General features: G+C 37.3%; 1 protein-coding gene and 1 pseudogene across 1 annotated transcript in view; both read right to left on the minus strand.

Moving 5' to 3' along the window:
- Window positions 1-14,289, minus strand: part of ZCCHC11 (zinc finger CCHC-type containing 11) — a 78,645-nt gene that overhangs the window by 57,526 nt on the left and 6,830 nt on the right. The window contains exons 2-5 of the mRNA XM_023752823.1: window positions 11,756-11,919; window positions 5,053-5,169; window positions 2,620-2,797; window positions 1,578-1,666 (exon numbers count right to left, since the gene is read on the minus strand). Of these exons, the coding sequence (XP_023608591.1) occupies window positions 1,578-1,666; window positions 2,620-2,797; window positions 5,053-5,169; window positions 11,756-11,919 (548 nt within the window). The remainder of the gene's footprint in view (window positions 1-1,577; window positions 1,667-2,619; window positions 2,798-5,052; window positions 5,170-11,755; window positions 11,920-14,289) is intronic.
- LOC111825711 lies at window positions 85-940 on the minus strand (annotated as a pseudogene).

Genomic DNA, 14,289 nt, shown 5'->3' on the forward strand with positions numbered 1-14,289 from the left:
ATTTGATATGGTTATGGTACTTCCAATTCAAAATTGAAATTTTGTGGTACTTTTTAAATTAAAATTTGGAAAATAGAGGTTACGAGTTGCATTCAAATTCAGACAAGTGCTACATAATACATAAAATAAATAAAGAAATGCATTTTCATTCTTTCCATGTAGAGACATTTAAAAATTGGCAATTTTTGATGGCATGATACAAAGATGAAAATATGTCACATTTCCAGTCACAATCAATTCAAAAATGAGGAGTGGAAGATTAACTTTGAAATCCTGTTAGACTTGTTCTAAATTGTAAACTGGGTCACTAGATTAAGTAACAGGGGAGAACTCCCAGGTAGGATCAAATAGAGGCTCTAAGTACAGTAGAAGGGCTTGAATGGACCTCTCTCTCTGGGGTAGGCCATCACCTGCTGGAGAAGAAACATGGCTTTGGGCTGAGGAAGGAAGAACAGGGGCTAAGAAACATGGGAGTCTGAAGCAGCAGCTTGGGGTCCTGGTGCATCAAGGGCTGGAGCAGAGACAGAAGAAGGTATGGATTTTCGAGATTACTAAGATTTGAGATTTAGTGTTCAAAAAACAGCATCACATTGCACTTAGGAAAGATGGTCTCTTTAGTATTGGGGGCTTCCATTACTTCAGGCTGAAGGAAAGGCAGCACCATAACAGGCTGAACAAGAGGCAGGACGTTTTGTGGAAGGACAGTGGAAGGGACAGGCTCAAAGTAAGGACAGATTAGAGGCTGTGGCTAAACACAGGGGTGAATTTTATCCTCTCTTTGCTGCTGTTTCTCATGTTCAAACTGCTCAGGTTTCTTGTTGATGTAATAGATTCCTCACTGCTTGAAAGGCTTTCTACAGTCTTTCTACAGTCTCACTGGATATGCCTTCTCCCTTCCAAGAGCAAGGACCACCAGGCAGGCAAGGATGAGAACCTTCATCGTTACCAAGTCCAGTTTCAGTTTCAGTGTGGCTTCTTCTGTAATTGGTTATAAGATTTCTGTTCAGCTAGTCTTCAGTTGGTTATTCAAGATGACTGTTCTATATTTTAGTTTTAATTCCAGTTTGGTCCTGGGAGGAGGTGAGTGTAACTTCCACCTACTCTACCATCATCTTGGGTCCTCCCATTTTTCCTTTTTTTTTTTTTTTTTTTAGAAGAAATGGGTTCAGGAAACAACTTACAGCTAAAGAAGGTCCTTGGAGCTTAGCAGAGAGAGGAAGAGAGAATGCACACCTCGAGGGACCAAAGCGTGAGGAGAGGCGTGCTCCAGAGAGAGAAAGAGAACACCCTGGAGAAAGAAGCGGGTGGGGAAAGGCAAGGGCCTGCTCCAGAGAGAGAGCCAACTTTCCTTTTTTTAAATGACTGCCTTCCTCTTTTTTTCCCTGTCCCTTATTTCTTTTATTTTATTTAAGTCTGACACCTACTAGTAGTTTCCAAAAGCACTGTTTAATCATGACGGTAACTTCCATAAGGCAGAATTTTATAGTCCCCTGCACCTCCACTAAAAAGATAATCAATAAAAAATGTAAAGTACTAATTAAGAACCACATAGGAGACATTCTTTTCTAATTACTTACCTTGGGAGGAAATTTTATATCTATATTAACATCACTACTTTTCAGAGCAAACTTAGTCAGAGATGAGCCATACAACCTAAGTGAACACTCTGGAAAAAAATAAAAAAAATCAAAGCATGAAATAGCATGTAAATACGGGATCTTAAACAACAGTGGTAGGAAAACTGCATATATCTCAATTCTATGTCTTTCAACTCAAATACAACAATTATAGAAGAATTATATCCTTTTTAACTGATCTATAAAATAAAAATGTTTCTCAGAGGGTTCAGGAACAAAGACGGAAGAGAGAAATTGCTCATAAAAATTCAATGTTTAAACAAAATTTTAGTAATAGTTCACTAAGGAATGACTACAAGTATGTTTAAGATCTAATATGTAACAGTAAAGAATGTGCAACCCAGTTATAGCTACTGCCACAAACTGCATGTATTTATATATATTTACATAAGAGATAACACTTTACATGGGGAAGGAATCGCAGACATTCAATGACAATGCTCTTTAAAAATACAAAGTGAAGCCACCAATTAATATTGCAAGCCTAAAACAAAAAAAACCTCTGTGGCTTTCAAGAGTTCACAGAACAAGTTAATGAAAACAATAACATACTACAAGTATCTTTCTCAGACTATCAAATATTTGACTTCAAAAATCATAATAAGGCAAATTTTAAAAGATCTCATCAGAGGGCAAGTTGAAAAAACCATAACTGGAACGTATCAGGCAAGTTCAGTTTCTTAGAAAGTACAAGTTCAGCCTGGCTGGCATGGCTCAGTGGTTGAGCATTGACCTATGAACCAGGAGGTCACGGTTAGATTCCCAGTCAGGGCACATGCCTGGATTGCAGGTTCCATCCCCAGAAGGGGGTGTGCAGGAGGCAGCCAATCAATGAACCTCTCTCATCATTGATGTTTCTTTCTCTCTCCCCCTCTCCTGACCTCTCTGAAATCAATAAAAAAATATTTTTAAATAATATTTACCCTAATTCAAGAGAAAGAGTTGTGTAATTTTTAAAAATAAGTATAAAATACACTTGTACCTGGTAAAAATGTTGTTATAACCTTTGACATTTCCTCCACAACCTCCTGACGAACTCTGAGGTCATCATCTGTTATTCCTTGTTCTTTTGCTAATTCAGTAACTGCAACACTTAAAGCTGCCAAGTGGGCAGGAGAAGGAGGTGGCAGAGAACGAAGCTCACTTTCTTCCTGTTTTTCCTGTTAGTGCAACATTTAACAACAATATATATATATAAAAAAGATTACTCTTATAATGAGAAATATATTTTTTTTAAGAGAAAAAGATAAATATAATCAACTTCTATGTGCCAGACTTAAGGCATGTAGGATATGGAAGAGAACAAAAGAGACAGAGATCCCTGCCTTTGTGAAGCAGATTTGAAAGACTGAGAAATACTGTGGGGGAGGTTGGTATTAAACATTAAAAAATAAAATTTGTTATACTTTATTGACTGCATAAATTCTGAAATGCTTCATCAAAGCTAGAATGGTTGTTCTGCAGTTTAGTTATAATTTTTTGTTGTTGTTAATCCTCATCTGAGGATATTTTTTCCATTGATTTTTAGAAAGAGTGGAAGAGAGGGAGAAGGGGAAGAGAGAGAGAGGGGAAGAGAGAGAGAGATAGAGAGAGAGAGACAGACAGACAGACAGACAGACAGACAGAGACAGACATCAATATGAAAGAGGCACATCCATTAGTTGCCTCTAGCACACGCCCTGACCAGGACTGGAGATTGAACCCAAAACCAAGGTGCAAGCCCTTGACCAGGAATCAAACCCAAGACCCTTTGGTGCCAGGCCAACGCCCTAACCACTTAGCACACCAGCCAGGGCGTGTAATTTTGATGTGGTTGTGGGAGGATGCAAGTACCGCATTTATGTATGCGCAGCCATCTTGACCTGAAATAGTTTAATTTTTTAAAATTTATCTTTATTGTTGAAAGTATTACAGGTGTGTCCTTGTTTTTACCCACTGACCCTCTCCACCCCACACCCGCCCCTTCCAGGCCTTCACCACACTACAGTCTGTGCTGGGACTTGGCTGGTATGGTTCAGTGGTTATAGTGTTAGCCCATGCATCCAAGGGTTGAAGGTTTGATGCCTGGTCAAGGGCACGTACCTAGGTTGCAGGTTCGATCCCCAGTGCAGGAGGCAACCAATTGATGTGTCTCTCTCACATTAATGTTTCTTTCTCTCCCTCTCTTCCCAATTCCCCCTTCCACTCTTTCTAAAAATCAATGGGAGAAATATCCTCAGGTGAAAATTAACCAAAAAAGAAAAAAAAAAAAAACATAGGCTCGTTAAATCTAAATGACTTCTTTTCCTTCTAAGTTCTTAATTTTCTTCAATGTATCTTTTTTTTAAGAAAAATGTATTGAGCACCTAATATGTGTCAGATACTGTCCTAAGCGATGCAGAAACAAAAATAAATAAGAAAATAACCTGCCCTCTTGAATATTAAATACTGAAATCTAGAAAAGGAGAGAAGGCAAACATGTGTTAGGTTTTCTGATCAAGCGCTGCAGAAAAGGAATACCTAACACAGACTTGTTGGGAAGGTCAGGTGAAAGAGTATTTCACAGAGAGGATATACAAGCACAAAATTAGATAAGAAGTTATCTGTTATTATAACTTTGAAGAGAAAAAGATTAAATAGATAAAATACTAATACACTCTAAAAAGAAAAAAACACTCTGTTCATATCTAAGTCTATGAAATGCTCTAATAAAAATAACTGTAGAATCAAGAATTCTCAAAGTCTCTAGTTTATAAGGCCCTGCATGGTCTGGACTTCTCCAACTTCATCTCACATCATTTTCCTCCTAGCTTTGTTTGCTCCACTCATACTACACTCTTTCAGTTCCTCAAATGCCATATCCTTTCCTGACTTAGAGAGATCTTTATTCATTCTGCTTTTTTGTGTAAAACGCTCTTAGCTTGCCCCTCCACACCACTCTCTTTTTGACTTTTAAACTTTTATTTCGAGGTTCAACTCAAATGTTCACTTTCTCAGAAAAACTGTCCCTGTTTTAGACTGAAATATTCCTGTATACTTCTTTAGCACTACATTTCCCCCTTTAATAAAACTCATGATAGTTAAATCCTTATTCATTGGATGCCTTCACCAATACTTCAGAAACTCTGAGGGCAGAAACTACAACTATCTTATTCATCACACCTAGACCTAAACACATAGGAGCTCAATAAATATCTGTTGAACTACACCTGACAGTTTTAAACTTAGGAATCAATGGACTTTAAGATGAGCAAACTGGACTCTGAGAAGATTCCCCTCCTGACTAAGGTAAGGAGGGCAATCACAGCTTTCAACAATGTCACTTCAATGACTAATATAAGACTGGATAAATACTGCATTTTTACTTTCAAAATTAAAAAAGATTTGATATAGTTTTACCATTCAAAAATAAATAAAACATTTTATAATAACTTACCAAAATGTTTTTCTTATGTCGTTTCTCTTTTATATGTTTATGAGCTCCCTGGATATTTTCAATATGAATTAAGCAAAGTTTGCATAGATACCGGCAATTGGTATATTCTGGTGAGCGCTGAAAAGTTAAAAAATGACATTTTCAAAAAACAGAGAAGTAAATTTTTTATTATATATGTGAATGACACAATTACGTAAATAAAAGGGACAAAAATAAGCATTATAGGAATGTTTTTAATAAACAAATCAGTACTTATAAAACCAAAATAGTTGTCCTTTTCAAAATAGTCATCATAGATCATATATTAATTTCAAACAATATCATGAAAATACTAAATATGGCCTGGCCAGTATGGCTCAGTGGTTGAGTGTCGACCTATGACCCAGGAGGTCACTGTTCAATTCCAGTCAGGGCACATGCCCAGGTTGTTGGCTCTATCCCCACTAGGGAGCGTGCAGGAGGCAGCCAATCAATGATTCTCTCTCATCACTGATGTTTCTATCTCTTTCCCTCTCCCTTACTCTCTGAAATCAATAAAAATATATTTTAAAAAGTACTAAATATGTTTGGTACTTATCTAATATAGTTTTTAGAATCCAATGTGAAATGAGAAAGGCAGTCTCGTTACTAAGTCTTATTCCAATGCTACCCCCAAAACTGATTTCAAACTTTCAGTGTTTTTGATTAAGAATCCACCCTCAAATAAGAGATTCAAAATATAGAATCCACCCTCAAATAAGAGATTCAAAAGAATGAACTGCAAATATGGGAAACAATTCCAAAAGCTGAGTTCCAAAAACACTCCAATTAATCACAATCTCATGGGAATAAATGGATACCCTCTTTAAGTTTTTACTCTGAACAATTGACACATGAAAAGTGTCAGTCATAGTACTTTAGTCATACTCCACATATATATTCTTGAAATAATAAAAAACACCATAATTCCAAAGTACTTGTTATGTGCCAGGTTCCTTGCTAGGTACTTCACATATAATGTGACATTTTAGAATGACATTATCTTCTTTTATAGATGTGAAAACAAAAGCTCAAGTAGCTTGCAACTTTCACAAGGATACATTAAGTGGAAGATGCTAAATTTAAATTCATGTATTACTGAATCCAAAGCCAACTCTCTACCCATAAGATTACACAATAAAATATTACAAAAATATTAAATATGTGCTGAATTTAAAAATATTGTTTCTACTGTCTTACACTGAAATTCCAGCAATGCTCAATTTTTATCTGATCTTCAAAAGGCTGCAACTCCTGACAAAAAAATTCTCACTTCAGAATATTATGTATATGATTTCCTTTAAATGGGGAATCTGCCCAAATATAGCAACAGTCCTGCCACAGACTAAAAAATAAATATAGCCATCATGTATTCAGTATCTACTAACCTTAAAACAACTCTATGAGGAATCCCCATTTTACTGACAAAGCAACTAAATCTCAAGAAATAACTGCCCAAGGCAACAAGCAAATAAGAAAATTCAGCTCAACATAATCATTCCAATTCTTTAATATAAGGAATTCTTTCAAATCTGTCCTTATTGGAGAATGAATTAAGCCTTCACAGAGACTTCTACCTCTTAAATTTCCTACCACAACTACTTCTTAATTCACCAACTATTTTTTTTAAATATATTTTTATTGATTTCAGAGAGAAAAGGAGAGGGAGAGATAGAAACATCAATGATAAGAGAGAATCATTGATTGGCTGCCTCCTGCACACACCCCCTCCCCCCCGCCCCCCCCCCCTCAGGGATCAAGTCCACAACCCAGGCATGTGCCCTGACCGGAATCGAACCCTGACCTCCTGGTTCATAGGTTGATGCTCAACCACTGAGCAATACCCGCTGGGCCACCAACTATTTTTTTGAGCTCACACTATGTATCAAACATTTTTCTAGGAGCTGGGTAATATAAACAAAAGAAACCAAAATTCCTGTCCTTATGAATTTACATTCAACTGTAGGGAAACATGTATTAAATAAACAAATGTATAAATAAGCAAACAGGAATATGGGAAGAGGTGTTAACTGCTTTTTAAAAATAGGGTCATCACTTAAGACCTTACTGATAAACTGACTTAAAGTGAAGGATTAGCTGTGTGGATATTTGGAAAGACATTCCAAACAGAGTAAAAATGTGAATGCTAAGGCCCTGAAGTAAGAATATGCCTAATATGTTTGAAAAATTGCAAAAAAACTAGCATGACTGGAACAGAAAGGTAATGGAGTCTAAATTATAAGGCCCCCTGTAAGGACTCTGGCTTTTATTCTAAGTGTAAGGGGAAGGCATCGAAGGTTTTTGAGCAAAGAATTACAAGATCTAATCAATATTTTAAAGGAATCACTTGTCTTCTATATTAAGAATAGAAGCAGGAAGAGCTTATTGCTGGTATGCACATTCTGCAATAATAGAGAAGAGAGATGATGTTGGCTTGGCTCAAGGTTTAAGAGTGGTGGAAGTGACTGGAAGAGTTAGATTTAGGAGTTGAAAGCATAAACAAAGAATATCTAAATGCATGAATATTGATGAGGTCTCTGAAGAAGTCATATAATCACTCATCTTATGAATTTTTCAATTGTAAGAAAAGCTTGACAGAAACTTGAATGGGGAGTCAGCAGGCTTGGGATGACATCTCAATTAACCTTGGATAATACTCTAACACTGGAGCCTGCTTCTATATAGGTCCTTAAAATGAAATAATAAAAACTGCCCTATAGGGCATGATAACTAAATTCCTCAGTAGCTAAACTTTGTTTAGTGCTTACCACACACCAGCACTGTGCCAAGAACTTTACTTATATTATCTTATTTAATCCTCATAATAGCCCAATGAGCTAGGTGTCATTATTTTCATCAAATCTATTTTAATGATGATGAATTTGAGGTTTAAAGAGATTAAATAACTTATCCAATAGTATTAAATCAGTAAGTGACAAAGCTAGATAGAACCATTGATTTCAAATCCCATACACTTAACCACTAAGCAAACTACCTCTAATTACTGACCAATTATGTACAATGTACTGTATTAGGCACAACAGTAAATAACACAAAAATGTTCTCACCATCAGGAAGATTCTAGTTTCAGAAGAGACAAATGAAAATCGTTTAAAAATTCCTTTATTATAGTTATATTTTATTTAACCATTAAACAAACACACTAATAAACCTTCTTAAAGTTTCTGCAGACCAACTAAAATAATAATTGCTGGGCATGGAGACTCTAAGTATTTCCTAGTCAATATTTAATATTTGCTATAGGGAATTTTACCCTTCCAATCTAATTGCTTGAATTTACTCCTTCTTTGGTACAGGTTAAAAACTACACTTTGCCCAGCCAGTGTTGTTCAGTGGTTGAGTGTCAACCCATGCACCAAGAGGTTACCAGTTTGATTACTGGTCAGGGCACATGCCCGAGTTATGGGCTCCATCCCCAGCAGGGGATATGCAAGAGGCAGCTGAACAATGTCTCTCTCTTATTGATGTTTCTCTCTCTCTCTCCCTCTCCCTTCCTTTCTAAAAATCAATAAAAACATATTTTTAAAAAATCACGTCTTTACTCAATTAGATAATCTATGAGTATACTGTGAACAAAAGGACCTGATGAAATAAAAAATAAGTTGGTAAGAATATCCACACTAATAAAAGAGAAAGATGCAAATTGACCGTACCTTCACGACACCCACCAGCCAATCAGGGGTGAGTATGCAAATTAACACAACAAAGATAGCAGGTTAATTTGCATACACAGGCGCTGAACGGCAAGGGGCGGGACACTTGCGACAACACAGGCGTTCCGCATCGCCCCAGCCACTCCAGGCCTCTGGGCAGCGTGGGAAGGCGGAAAGGCGGAAAGGCGGCTACGGGCCAGAGTGAAGGCAGTGCCGGCAGCCAGGGGAAGGAAGGCCCATTCTTGCACAAATCTTTGTGCATCGGGCCTATAGTTCTTAATGAGTGTCTAAAGATGGTAGAGAAAAATGTTAACTAAGAGTATACTGTATTGCCCTAGCTGATCTGGCTCAATGGATAGGATGTCAGCCTGCCAACTCAAGTGTCCCAGGTTTGATTCCAGTCACAGGCACATGCCCCAGTTGCAGGCTTGTTCCCCAATTGGGGGTGTGCTGGAGGCAGACGATCTATGATTCTCTCTTATCATTGATGTTTCTATCTCTTTCCCTCTTCCGTTCCTCTCTGAAATCAATAAAAAATGTTTTTGTTTTAAAAAGAGTATACTATATTGAAAACAAAAGGTTTTGGAGGCTTGAGAAACAAAGGTGCCAGAAAGAAAAGGGATTATAGACATCTCTGCTGGTATTGGCACAATGATTTTACATCATTGCTGTTTAAACTCAACAACAAATAAAATGTTTTCATGCTCTAAAGCTTTTCTTTCACCCCACACCATTCTTTCTTACTATCATCAAATATCCATTCCACCCCAACTTCTTCCTTCTCCCAAGAACTGATTTTTTCTGCTTTGTATCCTATGTATCTTCCCATCCAGTCCTGTTTATTTTTCTTGAAAACACATTTTTCACATTTCCTTTACACATCCCATATAATTTACCTACACCACCCTTCCCCAACCCATCGGGTCAACTCCTAATCACCCCTTCTGACTCAGTTCAAATGTCACCTTCTTATAAAGCATTCCCCAATTTTGTACCTCTATATCCCAACTCAAATTGGTCACTCCTTTGTCCAAGATCCCATTTGCAAACAATACTGTTATTATTACTATTATTATGGTTCACTTATATGTCTTTCTCTAATTAGTAAACTCCTAGAGGAGCAGTATCAGGTTTTTAAAAATGTCACAATATCCCATTTCAACTTTTTATCACCATATCATGGCATATGAAAGGCACTCAATGTTTATCTTGACAATGCAGAGCCAGAATAGCTACTAAATCTAGGCTTAGGAAAGAGAAAGAGGAAAGAAAGAACTAAGTAAAACAGCAAATTGCAAAAAAAGAATTCTAACTAGGATATGGTGAGACTAGCTGCACAGCCTAAACTCTACTCCTTAAATTTCTTTTTATTTTCAAAGGGTGACTGCTCCGTCATAAGTTTATTAATACAGTGGGGCCTTGACTTACGAGTGTCCCGACTAACGAGTTTTTCAAAATACGAGCCGATTTTTTGCTTTGAGTTGCAAGCTAAAATTCGGGTTACGAGCCAGCTTCAGCTACCCCACCGCTAGTTGGCACAGCGAACGTCACAGTGAACGCCACAACATCAGCCCAGCATCACATGTCTCACTCGTTCACTTTAAGATTTGACATACGAGTAATTTGAGTTACGAGCTCCGTCACGGAATGAATCAAACTCTTAAGTCAAGGCCCCACTGTAACTCATAATTGCCTTCTTCAATTTAGCTATGACTTAATTTTTCTAAACTATACAAAATCATACCATTTCTTTTTTATTTATCAAGGAAGACCTATTTCCTTGTATACATACTCACAATGCCCCAAGCATCAATTTGTGAACAGATTAGATTACTATTCATTCCTGTAATACCTAGCAGTATTTTTAGTAAGGCTAGGAATGTGTATTTTTAGATTAAGAAGTTAATTAGTACTCAGGAACAAGATACCAATGGCTAGAATAACTCCTGATAGATAGATGTTCAATAAATATGGAGGGGAATAAAAGCAAGGGGAAATGGAGGAAGTCTAGAACATCATGTAGTATTTTCTAATTCGTTTCTGTCACTTCAAATAAAGTATTAACTTTGAATGGACAGAAACTATGCCATTTTCACAAATAAATTCCCAATGCTTAGCTCATTACCTAGACCATAACAAGCACTCAGTATCTATTTGATGAGTACATAAATCAAGGGTCAGCAAACTTCTTTCAGAAAGAGACAAAGTAATATTATGGTAAATTTTATGCTTTAGTAAAAAGGAGATATTTTGCCCTGGCCAGTGTTGCTCGGGGTCTCAGGTTCGATTTCCTGTCAAGGGCTCATACCTGGTCCTTGCCCTTAAAGCAACCAATCAATGTGTCTCTCTCACATTGATGTTTCTTTCACTCTCTCTCTCCCCTCCTCCCTCCCTCCTCCCTTCCCTCCCTCCCACTATCTATCTATCTATCTATCATCATCTATCATCTCTCTCTCTCTCTCTCTCTCTCTCTCTCTCCCTCTCTCTCTCTGAAAAGGATGAAAAAAATATCCTCAGGTGATGATTTCTTTAAAAAGTAGGTATTTTATGCTTTGCAGGGCATATATTCTTTGCAGCAACTCTCAACTCAACCTGCCATGGTAGCACAAAAGTAGCCATAGACAATAGGTAAACAAATGGGCATGGTTGCATTCCCCCCACCCCCACACCCACCCCAAAAAAAAAACATAAAACAAGGGGCGTAATGTATTTTACCACAATTTAAAAATACAAAACACACCAAAAAATAAAAATAAAAAAAATAAGAGGGTAGGCCACAGTTCATCAACCTCTGGGGATGAATAAATAAAGTCAGACTCACAGATGTAAGATTTGCTAAACAAAGGGAGGGAAGAGAGAAAGGAGAGGAGAGAAGAAGAAAGGAAAGACGTATGGAAAGATGAATGTTATTTCTGCCTTAGGAATAGAAGAAAAATAACAAGAGCTATACGTGGCAAAGAAAAGTTATGAAACATGCATTTCCTTCAAATAACTAAAACGACATAGTATACTTTTTCAAGTCGAAAGATGTGATCTCTTTCTAAGCGTTCTTCTGCTTGTTTCAAGCCTAGCCTCTGCTCCGGTGTCAATGTAGATTCATCTATCACAGTGGCATTTTCTAAATAGTCCATCTCTGAAGAAGTTTCTTTATTAGATTCATCATTCTTCATTTTACCTAGAAAAGGAAGCAATCACTTAGTTTTCATCATTAGAACTGGTCAATTAAAAAAAATGAATGCAAAACAGACATTCAATTTATACACATACAGAAAAAATATTCTTTCCTTAGTTGTACAAGCTGGCATACCTATGTAAAATGTAAGTAAGAGATATAATACATGGCATAGAAATTCACAAAGAAAAATCTACTTCATGGGTCAAATGCCTATCCTATCTTGTTCTTCAAACCTACCTATCAAAAGAGACAAATGTGCCCTAACTGGTCTGGCTCAGCGGATAGAGCGTCGGCCTGCGGACTGAAGGGTCCCAGGTTCAATTCCAGTCAAGGGCATGTACCTGGGTTGCGGGCACATCCCCAGTGGGGGGCGTGCAGGAGGCAGCTGAATCGATGTTTCTCTCTCATCGATGTTTCTAACTCTGTATCCCTCTCCCTCTCCTTTCCTCTCTGTAAAAAATCAATAAAATATATATTTTTTTTAAAAAGAGAGAGACAGATGTGACTGAGACTTAGTGTTTAAGGCTAATATAATAAAAAGCTCTTTTAAATACCAAAGATTAGTCATTGAACTAAGTCACTTTAGCAACTTTAGCATTATACACTAGCAGCTAAAAGAACATACATACTCCAGACCACAAACCCACACCAGGCTCCTCTTTCTTTGCTTTCACTAAACCCACTGATATATATTTTTTATTAGTCTCCTAAATAGATTGTAATCTCTTTAAGGCATAGGTTATGTGATTTTATCTTTGCATTCCCAGCACCTAGCAATATGTATGTACCTGACATACACAGTAGGTTCTACCACAAGTCTGATTTTTTAAAATACTAATTGCGTCATGTTATTCTCTTGCTTAAAATACTTTCTCAAAGCATTCAGAATAAACATAAACTCTTTAGCATATTATACACAGTCCTTACACTCATGAAGGCAGTAAACAGTATACAGTAATTCCAAGCTGTAGTAAGTGCTATAAAGGAAAGACCAACTTTAAATATGAGAGTCAGGGAAAGTGTCTCTGAAATGTTAAGCTAAGACCTCAAGAAAGAGAGCTATGCCATCTCTATCTCTAACCTTATATCCTACCCTAACATTTTTTACTTCATTCATACCACGTATGCTAGAATGGATCACTGCTACTTCAAGTCTCAATATCTTTACATACGCTTTTCACTCCACCATCAAGATCCTCTCCACGTCAACTAGTAATGTTTACCTGTCCTGCAAAATTCAGCTTGTCACCTGTTTCAGAAAACAGTTGATATTCTTTATCCTATATAATAAAAGGCTAATATGCAAATCAACCAAAGGGCGGAACGACCAGTCACTATGATGCTCACTGACCATCAGGGGGCAGATGCTCAACACAGGAGCTGCCCCCTGGTGGTCAGTACACTCCCACAGGGGGAGTGCTGCTCAGCCAGAAGCCAGGCTCACAGCTGGCAAGCACAGTGGCGGTAGCAGGAGTCTCTCCCGCCTCCACTGCAGGCGGGTGGTAAGGAGTGAGGGGTCCCGGGCTGCGAGAGGACACAGGCCAGGCTCAGGGCTCCCCATCCCCCCAGTACACGAATGTTGTGCACCAGGCCTCTAGTATTTTAATACAATGCCTACACCGGAGATGACACGTAATTAAAGTGTGTAAATAAACTAATTTGGATGTACCTAAAAGCACTCCTAAAAGTAAATGATGATAGATAATCAACAAATCTCTCCATTCTGCTCTCAAATGCCAACTACATGCCAGATACAAGAACTCTGATGGTCAATTTTACCTTTTGACAGACTAATTTTCTGGACAAAGAAGAAATAGTATGCCTCTGGAGGTGATATATCTCCTACCATAAAAGCGGAGAAAGGAAGGCAAATTCTAGCTTCAAACATTACAAGTCTCACTAGGTTAGCTAAGTGATTTTTAAATTATTGTCGAGAGTCCTGGCCAGGAAGCTCAACTGGTTACAGTGTAGTTCCAATACATCAAGGTTGCGGGTTCAATCCCTTATTAGGACACATACAAGAATCAACCAATGAATGCATAAATAAGTAGGACAACAAATCAATGTTTCTCTCTCTCTTTTTCTATCTTTTGAAAAAATTCATTCAATAAAAACAAATTATTGTCAGGTGAACAATGATGCAATTTGCAACTGTGTCCTAATATTTGGAAAAATAATTTAGTCTTTTAGTAATAATTTTATGATGGAAATGTAAAAGAAAAGGTAAAATCCTAGTCTTATTTCAAAATTTCATGAAAAAGGATAGCAGCAAGGAATATAATATTCTAACTTTCTTCTCTATATGTACAACTTGCCCTGTATGACAATAATTTAAGAAACACTTAGTTTAACCTAGTGACACTTCTAATG

Source organism: Myotis lucifugus, unplaced genomic scaffold (genome assembly GCF_000147115.1).
Source record: "Myotis lucifugus unplaced genomic scaffold, Myoluc2.0 scaffold_37, whole genome shotgun sequence".
Lineage (NCBI taxonomy): Eukaryota > Metazoa > Chordata > Mammalia > Chiroptera > Vespertilionidae > Myotis > Myotis lucifugus.